Source organism: Lagopus leucura, unplaced genomic scaffold (assembly GCF_019238085.1).
Source record: "Lagopus leucura isolate 7727_CA_CO unplaced genomic scaffold, USGS_WTPT01 Super-Scaffold_73, whole genome shotgun sequence".
NCBI lineage: Eukaryota > Metazoa > Chordata > Aves > Galliformes > Phasianidae > Lagopus > Lagopus leucura.
In genome coordinates, this window is record NW_024962252.1 from 82,594,852 (window position 1) to 82,611,473 (window position 16,622).

General features: G+C 38.2%; 1 protein-coding gene across 1 annotated transcript in view; it reads left to right on the forward strand.

The window, feature by feature from the left end:
• The window catches only part of CENPF (centromere protein F), a 34,264-nt gene extending 33,339 nt beyond the window's left edge, over positions 1-925 (forward strand). Inside the window, 1 exon segment of the mRNA XM_042885796.1 lies at positions 542-925. Coding sequence (XP_042741730.1) covers positions 542-751 — 210 coding nt within the window. The 3' untranslated portion in view covers positions 752-925.
• The last annotated feature ends 15,697 nt before the right edge of the window (positions 926-16,622 follow it).

Below are 16,622 nucleotides of genomic sequence, written 5' to 3' on the forward strand. Positions count from 1 at the left end.
CATTTATTCATGTTTTTTCAGTGTCAATTATTCTACTTGCTGCTGCTTACAAGAATTGCCTTGGAGGTCTCTTATTATTGTTTTATTAAGTGATCCCAATGAATTTATTATTTATTCACAGTCACTTATCTGTGTTTTTCTGTAAGTTTAGAAGTAAATGAAGGGTGTTTGTTGGAGGAAAAAACAAGCAAACATGAAATGAAACACTCAATAGTACAAAAAGAAAGGAAATCATGGCTCCAAGAAGTTACATATTAATCACCTGCCAGCATTGCATAAGCCTGTTGTAGGCTCTCATTGGCCACAGTCAAGGTTACAGCAAATAAGAAGCAATCACTAATAATCTGATTTTATCTTATGTGAGGGAATTATTTCCCAGTCAGTCCTCCTCTTTGCCAAAGCACGTATTTTTTTGTTAATATGTATGTACTTTTTTTTTCCAAATTCCCAACAGTTAGTCTTGCTGTGAGACTTCTGACCAACTGCAGGAAGCTAACAGTTTACCATTGCCAGTAAAACAGAACATTTGTTTGTGTTACAGATAAACGAAGAACAGCATTCCCAAGCAAGAACATCTTTTTCACCAATGAAATCTTCTTCAAGGTCACCTCTTTGGCCATATAAGCAATCCACAAATATTATCTCTGACAATATTAGGGAGACTCATATGATTCATAAAGCCAGAAATTCCCAAAATGAACAAGCACTACTCAAGCAAAATCAACAGCAAGAAAATTGTAAGGTGCAGTAAATCTGTGTGAATTTAATTACAGCTCAGCACAACTGATAATGAAAAAATAGTTTTTCGAGTTTTTCAAATACCAGAACTACATTGGGGAGCAACATTTTTCTTTCTGATCAAATAGTTAGCAATATCCTTCAGATCTTGTTCTTGAATATGTACTAATAGTTGTGGAGTGATAATGGAACATGGAACTGAAATTTGTGGAATGATTATGAAAGAACAGATCTTCTGTGGAGTCTTCTGTAAATAATGCTATACAAACTTGTAAAAAGAAATTAAACCACTAAACCAAAAAATGGACTGCATGTTGCCTTGTAATTCATTGTTCCTGTTCATCCTGTGTACAAAAGGGTGATTAACAAATGGTAATTAAGATCACTTGAACATCTCTAAAACTATTAGATTTCAGGAAAAATGAGGCAAGCACTGTCTTATGATTCAAAATGAGGCAGCAATTTCATTTGCAACTGCAAATGCATGTATAACTAGATAGAAGCTGAATCCAGTGCACAGTGGTTTTTGTGCAACTTCTTCCACGTGGAAAAATTGTGCAAAGAAGAAACTTGGTCCAAAAAAATCCAGAAAGGATTGTCCATTTTCCTTTATTAACTGTCATCTGCTAACCCATTTCTCTGTACTTCCTGATATATGCTGGCTTTGACTGTAGTTGGGAGATGTTATTGTTAATCATCATCTCTGAAAAATGGACACTGTGGCAACACATAGAGCTCACTCTACCAATAATGGCTGGCTGCTGATTCTCTACAGGAAGTCATTCTTCAACCTTGCGATGCTCAGCCTTAAATGAGACATTTTATATGAAAATCATTGCAGATAATTGACTTGTAACTGTTGTAATAAATGGATTTAAAAGAAGAAAAAGTGGGGACAGCAATAACAGCCAGAAAAAACATCTAAAATAGAGCAGTTCTGTGCAAGAGGAAAGGGTCCCATCAACTCAACCAATCATTATTCAACTGAAGAGAAATTACTTTTCCAATAATTCATATTGATTATGCTCACCTACCCAAGTATCAGGAAAATCAAGCACCAGTACACGAGAAATAGTACTCTATGACTCCAAGCTACATGGCAGGGGGACATTATCATGTTCTTCCATCAGGAAGATGTCATTTCTTCCTTCTAAATCAGTAGATAGTAATATTTTCTATTGCCTGAGAAAGAGTTCTTGAAGAAATAGCATTTTCTTTCAAATTAAGCTGAACTTCAGAGTATAACAAGTGCTTCTCCAATGACACAAAGATAAGGTTCTACTTAGGTTGTTCTACTGGTTTTATGCTTGGACTATTTTTCTCTCTCAAAAATACAGAAGAAATGTTACCCTGCCTTACTGACAGCACTGTCAGTTAGAATGCTCTATCTGAGAAGACACTGATCTACTCATTGGTCTAACTGGAAGATCATTGAAGAATTTCAGCATTTGTAACTACAGTGCTACTACTTCAGTAGCTACATACACCTACTGGTGGCATCAGGATCAGCACAACTTGTGGCTTTTTCTTAACCTTCTCTAGTTGTCTGTTCACTCAGATATTGGGTAATCAAAACAATCCTTGTGGCACTATGCCTAGAGGCAACTTCCAGGGAGAGAGAAAGAGGCCCATCTTAAAGAATGCACATGGACTGCCTCAGCTTCTGTCGGTGTTCCAACAGGGCAGCTCATAAAAGTTAAATTATTTCAGATAAATAAATCTTATCTTCAAATTATATAGAGCTTTTCTATGGAACTGTAGCTTTTTCTTTTTTTTTAATTAACACTCATTACAAAGAAGATCTTGAGATAGAAACATGAGTGAGAAAATAGCAGTAACAGTAGAAAAAACAGCACTGGATTGTTTATTTATCCTCATCTTTTTGGAGCAACCTACTTATGTATCCACTGGTAGAGGGTAGGTATGTCTTTGTTACCTATATATTTTCAGAGAAAAATGTGCACAACTAAACATTTTGTTGCAGAGTTCAGAAATTATGTGGAACGTATAAAACCACGATGTAGCTAAAAAAATGGCTACATCTGTTTGGCTTTTTGCATTTCTGTTGTTGTTGTTTTTGCTTTTTTTTTCCTGAAAGAAGCAAACAAATTAGGTACTCTTTGCTTTTCAGCTACTGAAATACTTAGGTGAATGCAGTGATGATTTATGAGTGCACAGAAAAGTCAGAATCTTTCAGTGTTTTGCTTTTCTGTGACCAAATTTTATAAATTAGATGAAAACTTAGTGAGAATCTGCTCTTGACACTGGATGGTGTTCCACGTTTCTCTTGTTAGAAGGCCTGCTGAATACCACATGAAATGCAGCATAAGTGCCTCTGCTATTGTGAAAGAAGATAGACTTTTTTGTGAAGTCTGTGTATCCACATCAGATTACTGCATTCTTCCGGAGGCAAAATAGGGGAGTGGGAAATTATTATTTTTTGCTGGAGAGTGCTTCAATTTTTTTCACTATACACAACGATAAATGTAATTTTGACCCTATTCTGAAAATCAGTTCTCTTGTTAATTTTTAAATGTGTGTGACTTAAGTCGTTGTCTGGCACTGACTGAACACTAATTCTTCTACGAAGCACAGTTGGAATCTTTTTTAATTAACTGAGGTTCAGATCATGGGTTAGAAGTAGCAATGGAGATGACCAATACCCCACCTCTGCAGATTTTTTTTCTTGCCATATTCTTATGAGCAATTACAGAAGGCAAGAGTATGTTTTGTGATTCTGAGATCTTAATATCTCATGCTTACTTAGCTCCTTGTTTAACTTGGGTTACCTGATCTTGTACTTTTTTTATTTAAGTTTCTGGCTCCTGGTACTATCTTCAGGTCAGTAAATCTAGTGAGGCAGCTGTTACACCTGACAGTATAAGTTTATATCAGAGAATCTAAACAGCAATCTCACATTAACTGCACATCCTCTAAATAGCGTTCTTTATACGAATTTGAAGGTTACCAAATGATTAGTCCATTTAGGTGTCTCAGTCCCAATGACTGGCTTCTTTGACACAACAGTATGCTGCCTGAGTTGTAAGCATCTTCCCGACATGTAAAAATTACATAGAAAAAATGTATGGTTAGTGAATCAATGGCAGCAAATAGAACATTGCTGTGAAAGTGGTGCCAAAGCTTCTAAAACGTTAAGGACATGGATAGAGATGATGCTGTGCTTGGCTACAGTGCTGAAGGATGGGAGATCTGATTAAAGTCTTGTCTTTGCTCTGATATTGACACTGAAGACAGTCAGCTTAACCTGCTACAGGACTGACAGAGGAATAGCCACACTCCCTTACATAGGAACTGGTAAAGAGCTTTGAAGAGCTCTAGCAAAGACTGTTGTCAACAGAGCAAACTTCAAGATTTCTTCCCCACTTATTTTTGATTTCTTCTCTTGCTGAACAAAGTGTATGCTTGAAGTCATTTTAAAGGCAAGCTTCTCATTTTCAGACAACTCAGTTGGTATTTCTGCATTGCTACCTAGGGTACAATGTAAAACTGTTGATGGGAATGTAAGAGATCGCTGGCTTGCTATAGCAATCAGGAGGATTCCACAAATTTGTATAATCCCTGTGATATACTGGGGAATACCTTCTATAAGTTCAGTAATGTATCTGTGATTATTCTTCTCCTTGCCTCTCAATTAACCAGTACTGCACACACTGTTCCCTGTCAAATATCTTATTTTGTCAGGTGCCAGAGAGCAGACTAGTACTCTTTGCAAATTGCTGGTTTCATTTCTGGCAGTACTTGATTGCTTTAAAATGTGCTTTCTACATCCATTTTCCTCAATACTTAATTAACTGCAGAAAAAGTCTGAAATGAGGTTTCATTTAAGTAGATGTTTCACTTTTGTTGCCTCTAATCCATTCATTTATTTCCTGTATCTCACTAAAGTAGTCTTGGAGATGTTATCTTTCATTTGCAAGAAATTTTGCACTCAGGTTTAACTCTCTTTAGCTAAATCCCTCTGCAGAATGCATCCGGTGTTGGGACAAAGCGCAGAAGCAAGGCCACAGCAGAAGTGATTAAAAGCCAAACAAAATCAAACCATCTCATTTTGGTCAGTGGAAGGCGACTATGGGAATTCGTGATGCAAAAGGGAGTCTAAGAGCTGTCACTTAGAAGGGAAAAAGGATGGGTGGAATTAGAAGCTCAGCAAATTCTGAGTAAGTTATTGGGAAAATCTTAAAACTGAAGCTCACTTTGAAGGTCGATATAGTGATCACTGAATATTAAGCCCTTTAATAGAAAACTAACTCTTCTGTTGAAGCACACTAGAGACAATAGATAATCCACTCCGTGAGCTCTAAGCACATAATATCCAGTGCTTCAAAAACTGACTCACTCTTCTAGCTTAGATTTTAGCTCTGGCACAAGAAAATATGGGGCAGTTCCCATGCTGGAACTGCTGTGGATCCAATACATTTCTGCACAGGTGCTTTTTTGATGTTTGCAGTCTTCAATATCCAAGGGATTTTTTCTTTTGAGGCGTTTATGGTCTTGATGTAGACATGAAGAAATACTCAAGAATAGTGAAAAGAAAAACTTTAGCCCCTGTGCTTCATGGCTTTAAATCAATACATGCTGTATTTTTGGAAATAATCTAAAATTTATTAAAACCTGTCCAGAAGGCCAATCTTTGTAGATGTTAAAAGGCAATTTTGTATTTGTATTCTGATTTTTCAAGTGAACTGCTAAAGTGAACCTTCAACAAAAGGGAAGAATCAGTGCAATGTCCAAGGCTATGGAAGGCTGAAGACCATCAGAACTTGCTGTCCGATCTGTGCAGTGCTAAGTCAGCAGATTTGATCCAATGTATTCACTTTGTGAATGTCCCTTTTTTTCTTTTCCACTCTAGATCTAATCTTGAAGCTTGCTGACCCAGAACTAAAACGTGACCTGGAGAACAGATTGTGCTTGATTTCAGTGACTAATCAAAGTTGTCAGCTATACAGATGTGAAGGTATGCACATGTCCTGTGGCTGTGAGACAGGCCAAGTTTAGTGATGGTCATCTATTTACATTCTCTCCACATTTTTCCTCGTCTCCATATGTGAAAACCCTGATTTATGTAGACAAGTACCTTTGTTCTTGAAGAGATGAATATTTGCCACTGCACACACACAAATTAAAGAAGAAGAAGAACAACATGTCAGTATACCTTATATGCTACCAGAGCATATATGTCCAGTTATGAATGAATATGTCCAGTTAAAACTTCAGAAGAAGTTTAAGAAGTTGAAATGAAACTTTAGAAATTTCAGTGAGAATAAATACTAACCATGCTGCTGTGGCAAAGTACAAAATGCCTACTTTAGGTTCTGTGCAGAAGAGGATCTGCTTTATGAGACATTTTCTCTTCTGTCTGTCATGGGGTCAGTACTGGTTTGGGGGGAAGATTCTACATATGAGATCAATGACGTTATTTATTGTGGGAAGAATAAGCTTGATTCCTGTGCTCGTCTCACAGCAGTCATTTTTATTTTTATTGGTTTACATTTGAAACTTTCTCGCGTGCAACATCCAATTATGGTATATTACAAAAACCTGTATTTAAATGGTAACAGTGCACAATGCTTGAAAGTGACTGTTGGTAAATTGCTTGTTCACTTTGATGACTAAGCCAGTAATTATCACATTAGCATCCTAAGCCACACTTGTCTGCTGATACATCTCCTTCTAAGGCAATCCCATAAGACATGATAGGCTAAGTATGGAGGGTACAGCACTAGGAGAAGGGAAGAGCAAAGAGTGTGTAAGAGATAAGGCTAGGAATTAAGAAGAGATTTCTTCTGTGCCTGCTTCAGTGTGACTCGGGATACTGCTGGGACCTGGCACATCAAAAGAGATTTTTATTTCTATTTTGCATAAGAACGTGATTTCTCCTGAGCACGATTTGAAACTGCTGTTTTTGAGGCAAAGAGAATTGCTCTTCAGACATACCTTGATGAAACAGGTGGAAAGCTGTCTTAGGTTGGAGTCCAGAGAAAAAGCTGCCCTCTTCCCCCTCTTTACACTAATAACTGTACCACGTAGGTAATTAGAGAAGAACAGCGGGAAGAGGGTGCTAAGGAGTCATTAAAAAGGCTTTTGTCTTTGAGGCACTGTTCTTACTTCCCTGTATGTATTTACTGCAGTCTTTTCTTCACTCTCTACCTCCTCACTGCAGTTACTTTCTGTCTTTCCTAACAGCATAAGGCCATCGATTGCTTCTTCTTTCCTTCAGTCCAATTATCACATCCTATACAAGTGTGTAACCTTGTTCCTGAAAGACAGATGATGCTACTACTCCCTTTTTATGGGGGATAGGCTATGGGTGCAACAGCCATGAGTTTTCTCTAAGAGGTGGGGATTGCTTGGTTGATGCATGGCCAAGCACAAGCAAACTGAAGAGGCACTGAGTCAGGCAGTGCAGTCAGATGGGTTTAAGCATCCTTGTGATGTGCAAACTAGCAGCACTCCGGAGTGGAGTTCTTTTAGGGAACAGTCTCTGATGCTATGCTACGGTAAGTGCCAGAAGGAACTTGCAGAGGGGTGCTGGTTTTAGGTAGAAATTACACAGAAGAGCAGAGCCCAGGGAAACAAGAGCCTAAATAAGTTGGCAAACATCCAACATGAATCAAATAAACACTGCAAAGTCCTTGACACATGTTTCTATCTTCCTATTTTGTCTACCTGGTCCACAAAACAGCAACAGTGAATAGAAAGAGTTTGGCTTCAAGACAACAAAAACTAAAAGATACAAAAATATTTTTGTAGGATAAAAGGTCCAGTCTGGAACTCCTTTCCATCCACTGGTCAATCTTTCAAAAGCCTCAAAACAATTCAGCTTCCATTATTTCTCCTGTGGGAACTGTGCCCCTTCTAATAGATCCCACTGCCTACAAACTTCCCTTGGTGTAGGTAATGCTTACACTTCTCATTTAACCATCCTAAAGAACCGTTCTTCTTCCTGCTCACTGTACATCCTTCTAACATGTAGAGAAAGTTTGGGTCCTGTTACTTTCATCACTGCATGACTAAACATGCTACTGTGTGGTTTAAAAAAGTCCTTTAATTCTGTTCTCTGCCACTTAGTTTTATTCTTCCTTTCTGATATTTTTTCAAAGTCCTGTTTTTGCAGGAGAATACACAAGATATCACACTTTGATAGGATGTAGTTAAAATCCACTGCTGTGTGCAAACTCATCCTTCTGGAAGGAATGAGTTCCTTCAATCTCCTATTAAACTATTCTCAGCTCTACCTGTAAGGCAATCAGTCTTGCAGGTGTTGACCTTAAAAATAAGCTCAGCATCCTTTTGTCAGATGGAAATTACGAATATTCTCAAATGGAGGTGCTATTACTGATTTTTTTTTTTCCCACAAAGCTCACTTAAAATTAGCTAAATTTCTGTTCAGATTTTTTCTCACTTTTGCTACCTTCTGACTGTCAGCCGCATCAACATCTAAACAGATACCAAAACGTTGCTTATTTCCTAATCACAGCACTGTGAAAGACAAAATAACCTTCCATGTTCTAATTATTTTATAATGCCTTTGATTATTATTTATTCAGTGTGCAAAAGGTATGTGTAACTCCCACATGCCTGCTATCAGAGAAAGCACAATGCTAGAAGTCAGCTCTGCAAATTTACAAAAACAAATAAGCAAAGGTAGCCCATTTAAATGCTATGCAATTAGCAGTTTCTTAAAATGCTCCCACCTCAATCTGCTGTGTCAGCGTGAGTTTTAGAAGGCAATGTCCATACCCTGACTATAAACTCTTCTTGATTGTAAGAACAGTTGAAATACCTTCTTAAAATCAGAATCAAGGCAATGAGTCACTGGAACAGGTTTCCCAAAAGAGTCGTGGATGCCCTGGAGTTATCCAAGGTCAGGTTGGATAGAGCCCTGGGCAGCCTGATCTGGTGGGAGGTAGCTCTGCACATCAGGGGATTGGAACGGGAGTATTCAAGCACACAAAATCCCTCTCAGGGCTAGAATTAGCAGTCTCACTCCCTGCATGGTGAGAAGCGTGGGATGAGTGCTTTGTAAATGAGTGCTGCAACCTCAGTGTATAGTGTCTCCACATTCAGTCCCTCTTATTACCTGTGCTGAGAAACAAATTCAAAACCTAGAGAGCAAAACGCTTTTGTTCACAAGGTGTAGTGTTGGACTGGGGCCTCCCCAGTCTGGGGCAGGCATCAAAATCTGTCTCTCCTATTTCATGGGGAACGCTTCAACCACTCTGGTATGATAGCAAAGATCCCAGTAATATCATCCTCTTTGTGAATGACTTTAAAAGGAACACAGTGTATTTCCAGGCTTTTCAAAGAGTACATTCTTGGTTGAGGGCTCTAAGTTCTAGGTTAAAGCAGGTAGAGGTTATTTTGTTCGTCTTAAATGCCAGAGAGGACTGTGAATGCATGCGTGTGTCTGCCATTTTGTGTTGTCTCTACACAGATCACTTCATTCTCAGCATGTGAGATTTTCAGATAAGCACTTTGAGGTGTTTGATTCTTAGCAGGAACCACGTGGGGAGCCTTAATTTTGAACTCTGGAGTTTTATTCTGCTCTGGAGACCAAAATCCTGAAAGGAAACAATTAAAAAAAGTTTTCTTACTGGTTTTATTCACAGCCTATACATCTCTCTTGCTGTTCTTTTACAGAAAGTTGCAGTTGCAGCAAAAAAAAGTGCTGCAAGAAGCATTCTTCATAAACAGGTTTTATATAATTACAGCCATTCTGCATACTAAGTATATTATCTACCTCTTAGAAACCTTGTTAGAAGAATGCACAAAGTCTTATAGAAATACCTGTTTACCAGTCCTCCATGGAAAGCACCCTTCTTGCTGATTTTGTAGAATTAGTTTCTCCTTGCCTTGTATTTAAATTGTGTAGCAGTCAATTTGCCATAAAGTGCTGCTCAGCATTGATATACAGCACTTCTGCTGGAGGTGACAGTGTATTTATTAATAGATATTTTTTGCTTACCTCATCAAAGTTATGCCTCTTACTTTTAATATGCATTTGAAATGCATCTTCTAATGCCCTTAAAAATAATAAAAAATATCATCAGTCCAAAAAAAAAAAAAAAAAAAGAAAATAAAATGAAAATGAAAAAAAAACCCAAGCTGTTCAAATGTCATATACTTCCAAATGAAAAATACCACTCAGACTGTCTTTCAGATCATTTAGAATATATCCCAACTTTTCAGTGTTGCTCCACCCCCTTCCTCCTTCTGTATCATAGCTGTAAACTGATTTAAAAAAATGAAGTCTTAAACCTCTGTAAGGTTCCATGCAGCTTGGCAAGGGCTCTGACAGGAACAGTCTTTCATGTCTATAGCTCCAGTTCCTTCTTCCGCATTTAATGAAGACTACTGGTGCTCTCCACGGCAATGTAGTATTTCCCTTCTGTATTTTGTTGGGGTCTGCATCTCTCTGTGGCTACTGTGAAGCACTGTCCCATCACGTTAACTGGGTGAGACTGGGGAAGCTTCCGTAAGCAGTTTTCTAAATTCAGTTATAGTTGTAATCCCTTTGTCCAGGATACTGCAGTACTAGAAGGTAGTTTCTGAATTGCCTTTAGCCAATGCACTTTAGACCATTTGCACGGTCTCCTTCTGAGGCCTACTTTTAAATAACTTCTAAGGGAAACACCAGGAGTTCAACTTCCATGGTTATAGTTTTGTTAACTAAGTGGACTAGGGCAAGAGCAATGCTTTCAAAAAACATTCAGAATATTTTTCTTGATGGTCTGACCAGCTGCAAGCAAAAGGTGTGCTCACAGTGATGTTGTGAACACCTGTAAAAATTAAATCTAATTGACCGAGAAATTAGGTCTCCAAGTTCTGCAGTTGTAATTTAGTTGAACCCAACCCAGAGTTTGGGTTTTCAAACAGTCAAAATATATATACACATATATATGCAATGAACCAGAGGTGTTAGAAGGGCTGTTTTGTTGTATACTACTTGAAATGCAAGAGCATTAATCATTTCATCTGTAGAGAAACTTGCCCAAATAAATGGAGATTTTAAAGTATATGCCTATCATATTCAACCTGCAGCAGGTTTGCTAAGGCCAACTGTTGTTTTTTTTCTAGTCTGTCACAAAGATCTATTTAGAAATTCAGCTCTGGAATAAAAATGAAAGGCCGCGACTGATTGCTCACTTTTATTCTGCAGAGAAATTAAGTTCTGCTACTAGAGAATGACCCAAGAAAATAACAGATGATCATTCATATATTTTTAGTAACCTTTATTTTCGAGGGAAGAGAACACAGCATCTAAAAACCTCTACCCGAACTCAAGAAGTTGGTCCTTTCACCCTACAAGTCTAAGCACACACAGCTTCAGCCTTGCAACAGTGAGCTGGGCATAGCATGGAGCATGCATACAACCCCTTGCTGCTGTCACAGCATGTAGGTACAAGTCTGTGTTATTTCGTTTGGTTTTTACTACTGAGAAAACACTTGTTTTCTGAAGGATACCAATCTTCCTGTTAATTTGGAGGTTGACACGCAGCAGCTTAAGTCTTTATTTTATTTTAATGTTATCATCTTTTTAACACTGTGTACGGGCAGGCGAGAAGCTCAGCAACCTCTTCAATGTTTGTTGACACTGTGATGTCCAAGGCTTCTACTGTTCCTCACAGTGTAATCAAAAAACTCAAATGGAAACCTGCATTTCTAATTCAGGCAACAAAGGTAGTCTAAAAACTGCTACTCTTAGAAGGAAAAAAGAAAGCTCTTACCTTTAACTGCTTGCTCAGAAAACAAATAAAACATCCATATGAATGGTTGCTAAAAACAATTTTAAAAGAGCCGATTATCAGTAGAGAATCTTGCTGTGGTAACAGAATGAGTTTGATTCACACCAGGAGGTTAGCACCTCTCCAGCATCAAAGCACAGCACTTAACCAAGACAAAAGTTGTCTTGGGTTAAATTGAACACTTGGGTTAAATTCTCAACCAAAGGGCCTCCTATTTAAAATGCTGGCCAGGCAATGGCATAGAAAAAGGGGACACAGTGTTGTAGCTTTGAGCAGACCTTCAAATAGACCCGTGGTGAGAAGACAGTTTTCTGGTAGAAATGTGATAAGTGACATGGGAGCACATACAGATCATGAAACCAGAAAAGGATGCTGCATTGGACACCAGCACTACTGAGTACATTTGGCTCTAATCTTTATGCGTGCATCATTAATTGATAGAGCACACATCCTAAAGGAAGCAGTTATTGCATTAATTCATTTTGCTCTTCTATAAGGGAGAAAGAACTCTAAACACAAAATCTTTTGCTAAAGAAGAATCACTGTAACTCCATGATTTGTTAGATCAGGATTGACTTGAAACTGGAATCAAAGTGTTGTAACAATAACACTTGCTGCCTTACTATGTACAGGAATGAGACTGAGAACAGCGTCAGAAAATACAATATTTCCATGTTTCCACTAGATGTTACTGGGAAATACAAGGATGATTACAAGTATTTTCTGTTCAGTTTGAATAGTCTTCTGCTCAGTTTAAATCAGGAGTCCTATAAAATGCAGTCATAAGAATACGCACCAAGCTAAACTGGCTTCAAATTTCATTTTAATCTCATTAAAAACACTGGTCATCAATTGAATAACTGGTCAGTATTTTCTAGCTAATATGAAAAATAAGAAATGCAAAGCACTTACTCTGCATGGTAACGACTTCTACTCAAAATGTCATTTGTAAGATCTTGAAGAAAAAGAAGAGACTCTTCTCTGCACAAATACATAAGCTGTCAGCACCTTTCATTAAAATACAAAAAATCCCACAAAGTTTACAATACAACCCACAGCAGCAGTTTCAAAATTGATGAACCTCTTTACTAGGATGCATTTTTTACTGTCTGGGTTCATGCTCTTTTAAAAGAGTGCTCTTTGGTCAGCTTCCTAATTATATTAATTCATTAACTTAATTTACTACATTGATTTCATTAACTAAAAGTATCTATACCTTTCATAGAAATCAATGCATGAAAAAGTGTCCCAATGGACATATAGATATCACAAAAAATTACTTAGTTATTAGTTTAGTTATTATATATTTTGCCTACAGAAAGCGGGGAATGAGTAGCACTCAGCTTTTCCAATTTTCTTCCCAAGGAAGAAGAAGAAGAAGGCTGAATCTTGTATCCATAAAAGTAACTTCCACTCACCACATGTAGGTGTTGGTAAATGACTCTTGTGCCCTATTTTCAATTTTCCATCAGATTTCTACTTCTAACGTTTTGTTCTAAACTTAGAAACTGTTAAAAGGAACAAAAAATATTTGACTTACTTCTCTTGTGGTCCTGGAAAAAGTGGCATTTCAGAATTGGGAATCCATAATTCACAGTTCTGCCACAAATAGGTAAAGGAAAAAAGTACATTTTCAATTATATTAACATTTTATATTTCTATTCAGAGCACTGGGGGAAATGACTCGATTCTATAATACATAAAAATCACTGCAACCCTATACAAAAGTGACAGGTCTGCTCATGTGAGATTAATATCTAGAGTGTCAATCACTCATGTGAATAAAGAAAGAATATTTCTACTAGTTAGGTTCACATCAGCAGAAATTGAAAAGAGAAAAAACTGTGCAAACACTATGTAGGAAAGCAGAAGTTTTGGCAAAATGGGAAATATTTAGAGAGCTCATTTAAATAGGGTACCTTTTCCTTTAAAAGGATGTGCTAAATATCTATAAAAAATCAGACAGAAGACTTACAAAGAGATTGATACCGAAATTATCCTTGCTTATCAAATAGGAATGTGATTGAATTTAGGACCTTTTTTTCTGATATTTTAAAGTGAAAGTCTGATGGTTGGAATATGGTATGGAATAATCCAAGCTAGCAGAGCGCTAGCTCACATCAGGCCTGTATGGCATACTGCAGTCTGACTGTAGGCTGAGTGCTTAGCCCTTTGCCTGGGTGTTTCTGGGCCCTAAAGTATTAGATCAATGAAGTGAAAAGGCTGTAAACGAAGCAAAAGGTGAAATGACTGCAAAAACTGAGATACTGTCCTGGAATAGCTGTTCTAAGCAGATGTCAAATGTAGGTGACCATTTTCCTACAGCAAACACCTCACCTGCAAGTTAAAGAACAAAATGCCCCCCAGAAAATCACAAAAGCAGTCTGGTGATGTCAGTGCCTCCTACAAACAGATTCACTAAGAAGGAAGTGCAAGAACCGGTCTTCCAACTGCTTGAAGTGGTCTAACTGAGGTGCAGTTAGAAGTAAAGCAACACTGTCACTGTGTTACAGCTACTTACTAACACGCTCCTTTTCAAGTTTCCTTTTCCTTCCTTCTCTGTGCTAAGTTGAGGTTTCTCGTGACAAGTATCCTTAGGAAATTACAGAAATACCTCTTTCCTTGCCAGGCCTCACAGAGAGAGAAGTGATCTTTCCTTCCTTGGACATTTTCATTCTCACGGCAATCCTCTTTAGGAGCAGTGGGATGGCACCTTCTACTCACTCTCCTTGAAGGACTGTTCAGGTATGAGCTCCATCTTGAGAGTCTGAATTCCAGCAGAGCCACTGTTATCCTCATAAATGCCATCAGTGAAATTATGGTCCACCATTTTCTTATTTATCTCAGTGGAACCAAGGTTTTACAAATAAAATAATACAGTTTGAATTTGGATGACCCACTTTATAAACAGCATCACTGGTAATCTAGTGGGAAACACACCATAATTCTCAACAAATAGAAAGTTTTACGATCTAAATATAGTCTCCTGAGGGACTTTCACCCCCAGAGAGACTCAGTACTGTGGCAGAACAAAGTGTTTTGGATAACTTTGCCTATTGCACTGAGGTCCATAGGTAGAATTTGGTAAAGAAGTGGTCTACACACGCTACCACAAGGTTGTACAGTCTCTGATACCTGCCAGAATGTGGAGAATTAGGATTGATTACTTCAGTATCTTGCTTTTACCAATGAATACCATTCTAAAATTCAGAGGACACAGTCAAACAATATGATGTTATTGCATTTTGTTCAGAGGGAATTTGGTAAAAATCATAGGGATTTACTTATTTATTTAATATTGTGTACAGCAATTTTCCTAACAAGAATGTTGTCATATGTGCCATCAAATTATTTCAGTAAATTCACTCAATTTTAGTTTTCCAGACGCCCATGTAATACTTCATTAAAAATTCTGCTTCAAGATGAAATTGAATCTTATTTGTTAGAGGAACAAAGAGATGACTTGTGGGTTTTTGAACGTTGTGTGTACAGGGACACATTCTAGTCATGTACTTGTGCATGACATACACACATGTCATTGTAGATCTACAGTGTAGACCAAGTATGCATAAGAACAGATGAGAGTATAGCTTCTGAGTCTAGCAAAAAACATGTTTAAGTCATTGCAGCTTAGGTGAAAACTCAGTGGATCATAAAGGCACATACATTCATTAGTTTTAAGACAGTGAAACTACATGTTTTTTGGTATCTTCCCAGGCAAAACTGAGAATCAAATATTATTTCTGCTTGCCCAGACTATAAAAAGTCACAGTGCACAAGCCTGCGGTGTTACAGGCACTTCCCAGCACTATGGACTGCAGCTGACTATGAAGAAGTTGGTCTCTGTCAGGTGACTTGATGTTACCTGTGTGACAAGTAGTCACACGCTGTCAGAATATCACATACCTTCTGCTGGCCTAGAGAAACATTTCTGAAGTTGACTGATGTGGCATGAAGACCATGAATGAAATCTTTCTTGTATTTCTCAAAGGCTTGCATCAGTTTGTCTCTTTTCTGCTGATCACTGTCTGTACAAATACAAATGTAAACACAACTCTTTCAAGTTAAATCAATGTTCAAGTCACATATTATTACTCTTTGCTCTTCTTTTTCCCACTAAAGACTGTTCTCTCTCCTCCTCTTGATGCCAGGTAGTATACAAAGCAGACAACCACTCCTCTTTATGGTTGGTTCTTGATGCTTCAGAAGCACACATCCGTATTTGAAATAAATGCAACCCAGGGCTTCATTTTGTCACCCACATGGTAAGTAACAAATTGTGGAGGCATAACAGAGCACGATATTTTGTTCCAATCTCCTGCCCACTCTTTTTTCCCCTGTCCTAGAGAAGAGCTGGTACAAGTCAAAGTAGAAGAAAAGATGATATAATTAAGTCTCTGAGATTCAAGGCTGACTGGCCAAAGGCTGCCGCTGTGGTCTGTGCAGACTGTACTATTAAGATAGTGTGATTTCTGCGTTAGTCAAACAAAAAAAGTTCAGAACAGACCCAGACCTTTGGATCTTTGATTATTACAAGAATTCTTGCAAGAACACTTAGAATAAACATTACTATAGAGTCATAGAATCACAGAACATTCCAAGTTGGAAGAGGAAAGGATCATGGAATGGAGTCCACCTCCCAGCTCCACACAGCAGCACACAACACTCCAACCCTGTGTCTGAGAGCGTTGTCTAAGCACTACCTGAACTCTGGCAGCTCTGGGCCGTGCCCACTGCCCTGAGCAGCCTGTTCCATGCCCACTGCCCTCTTGTGCAGAACCTTTCCCTAACCCCCTTGCCATTCCCTTGGGTCTCGTGCTGTTACCAGGGAACAGAGCTCAGCACCTGCATCTCCATTCCCCTCTTGAGGTAGTTCTTTTAGTACCCTGGGACGAAACCTGTCTCAGTGTAAATGGTGTTAGGCTTATCGTAAGCAGTATTTCTGTGTGTGTGTGAGTAAGCAGCTCCTCCATCTCACTAGTACTGAGACAGAATAATCCTTGTAACCCAGCAAAGCAGTATATGATTGCAGGTTTTCTTTAGAGGGGGAGATGTATTGCCAGGAGTTTAGCATTGCACATTTCTGAATTAGCAGAAGAGTTACAGGGTTTTAGTAAG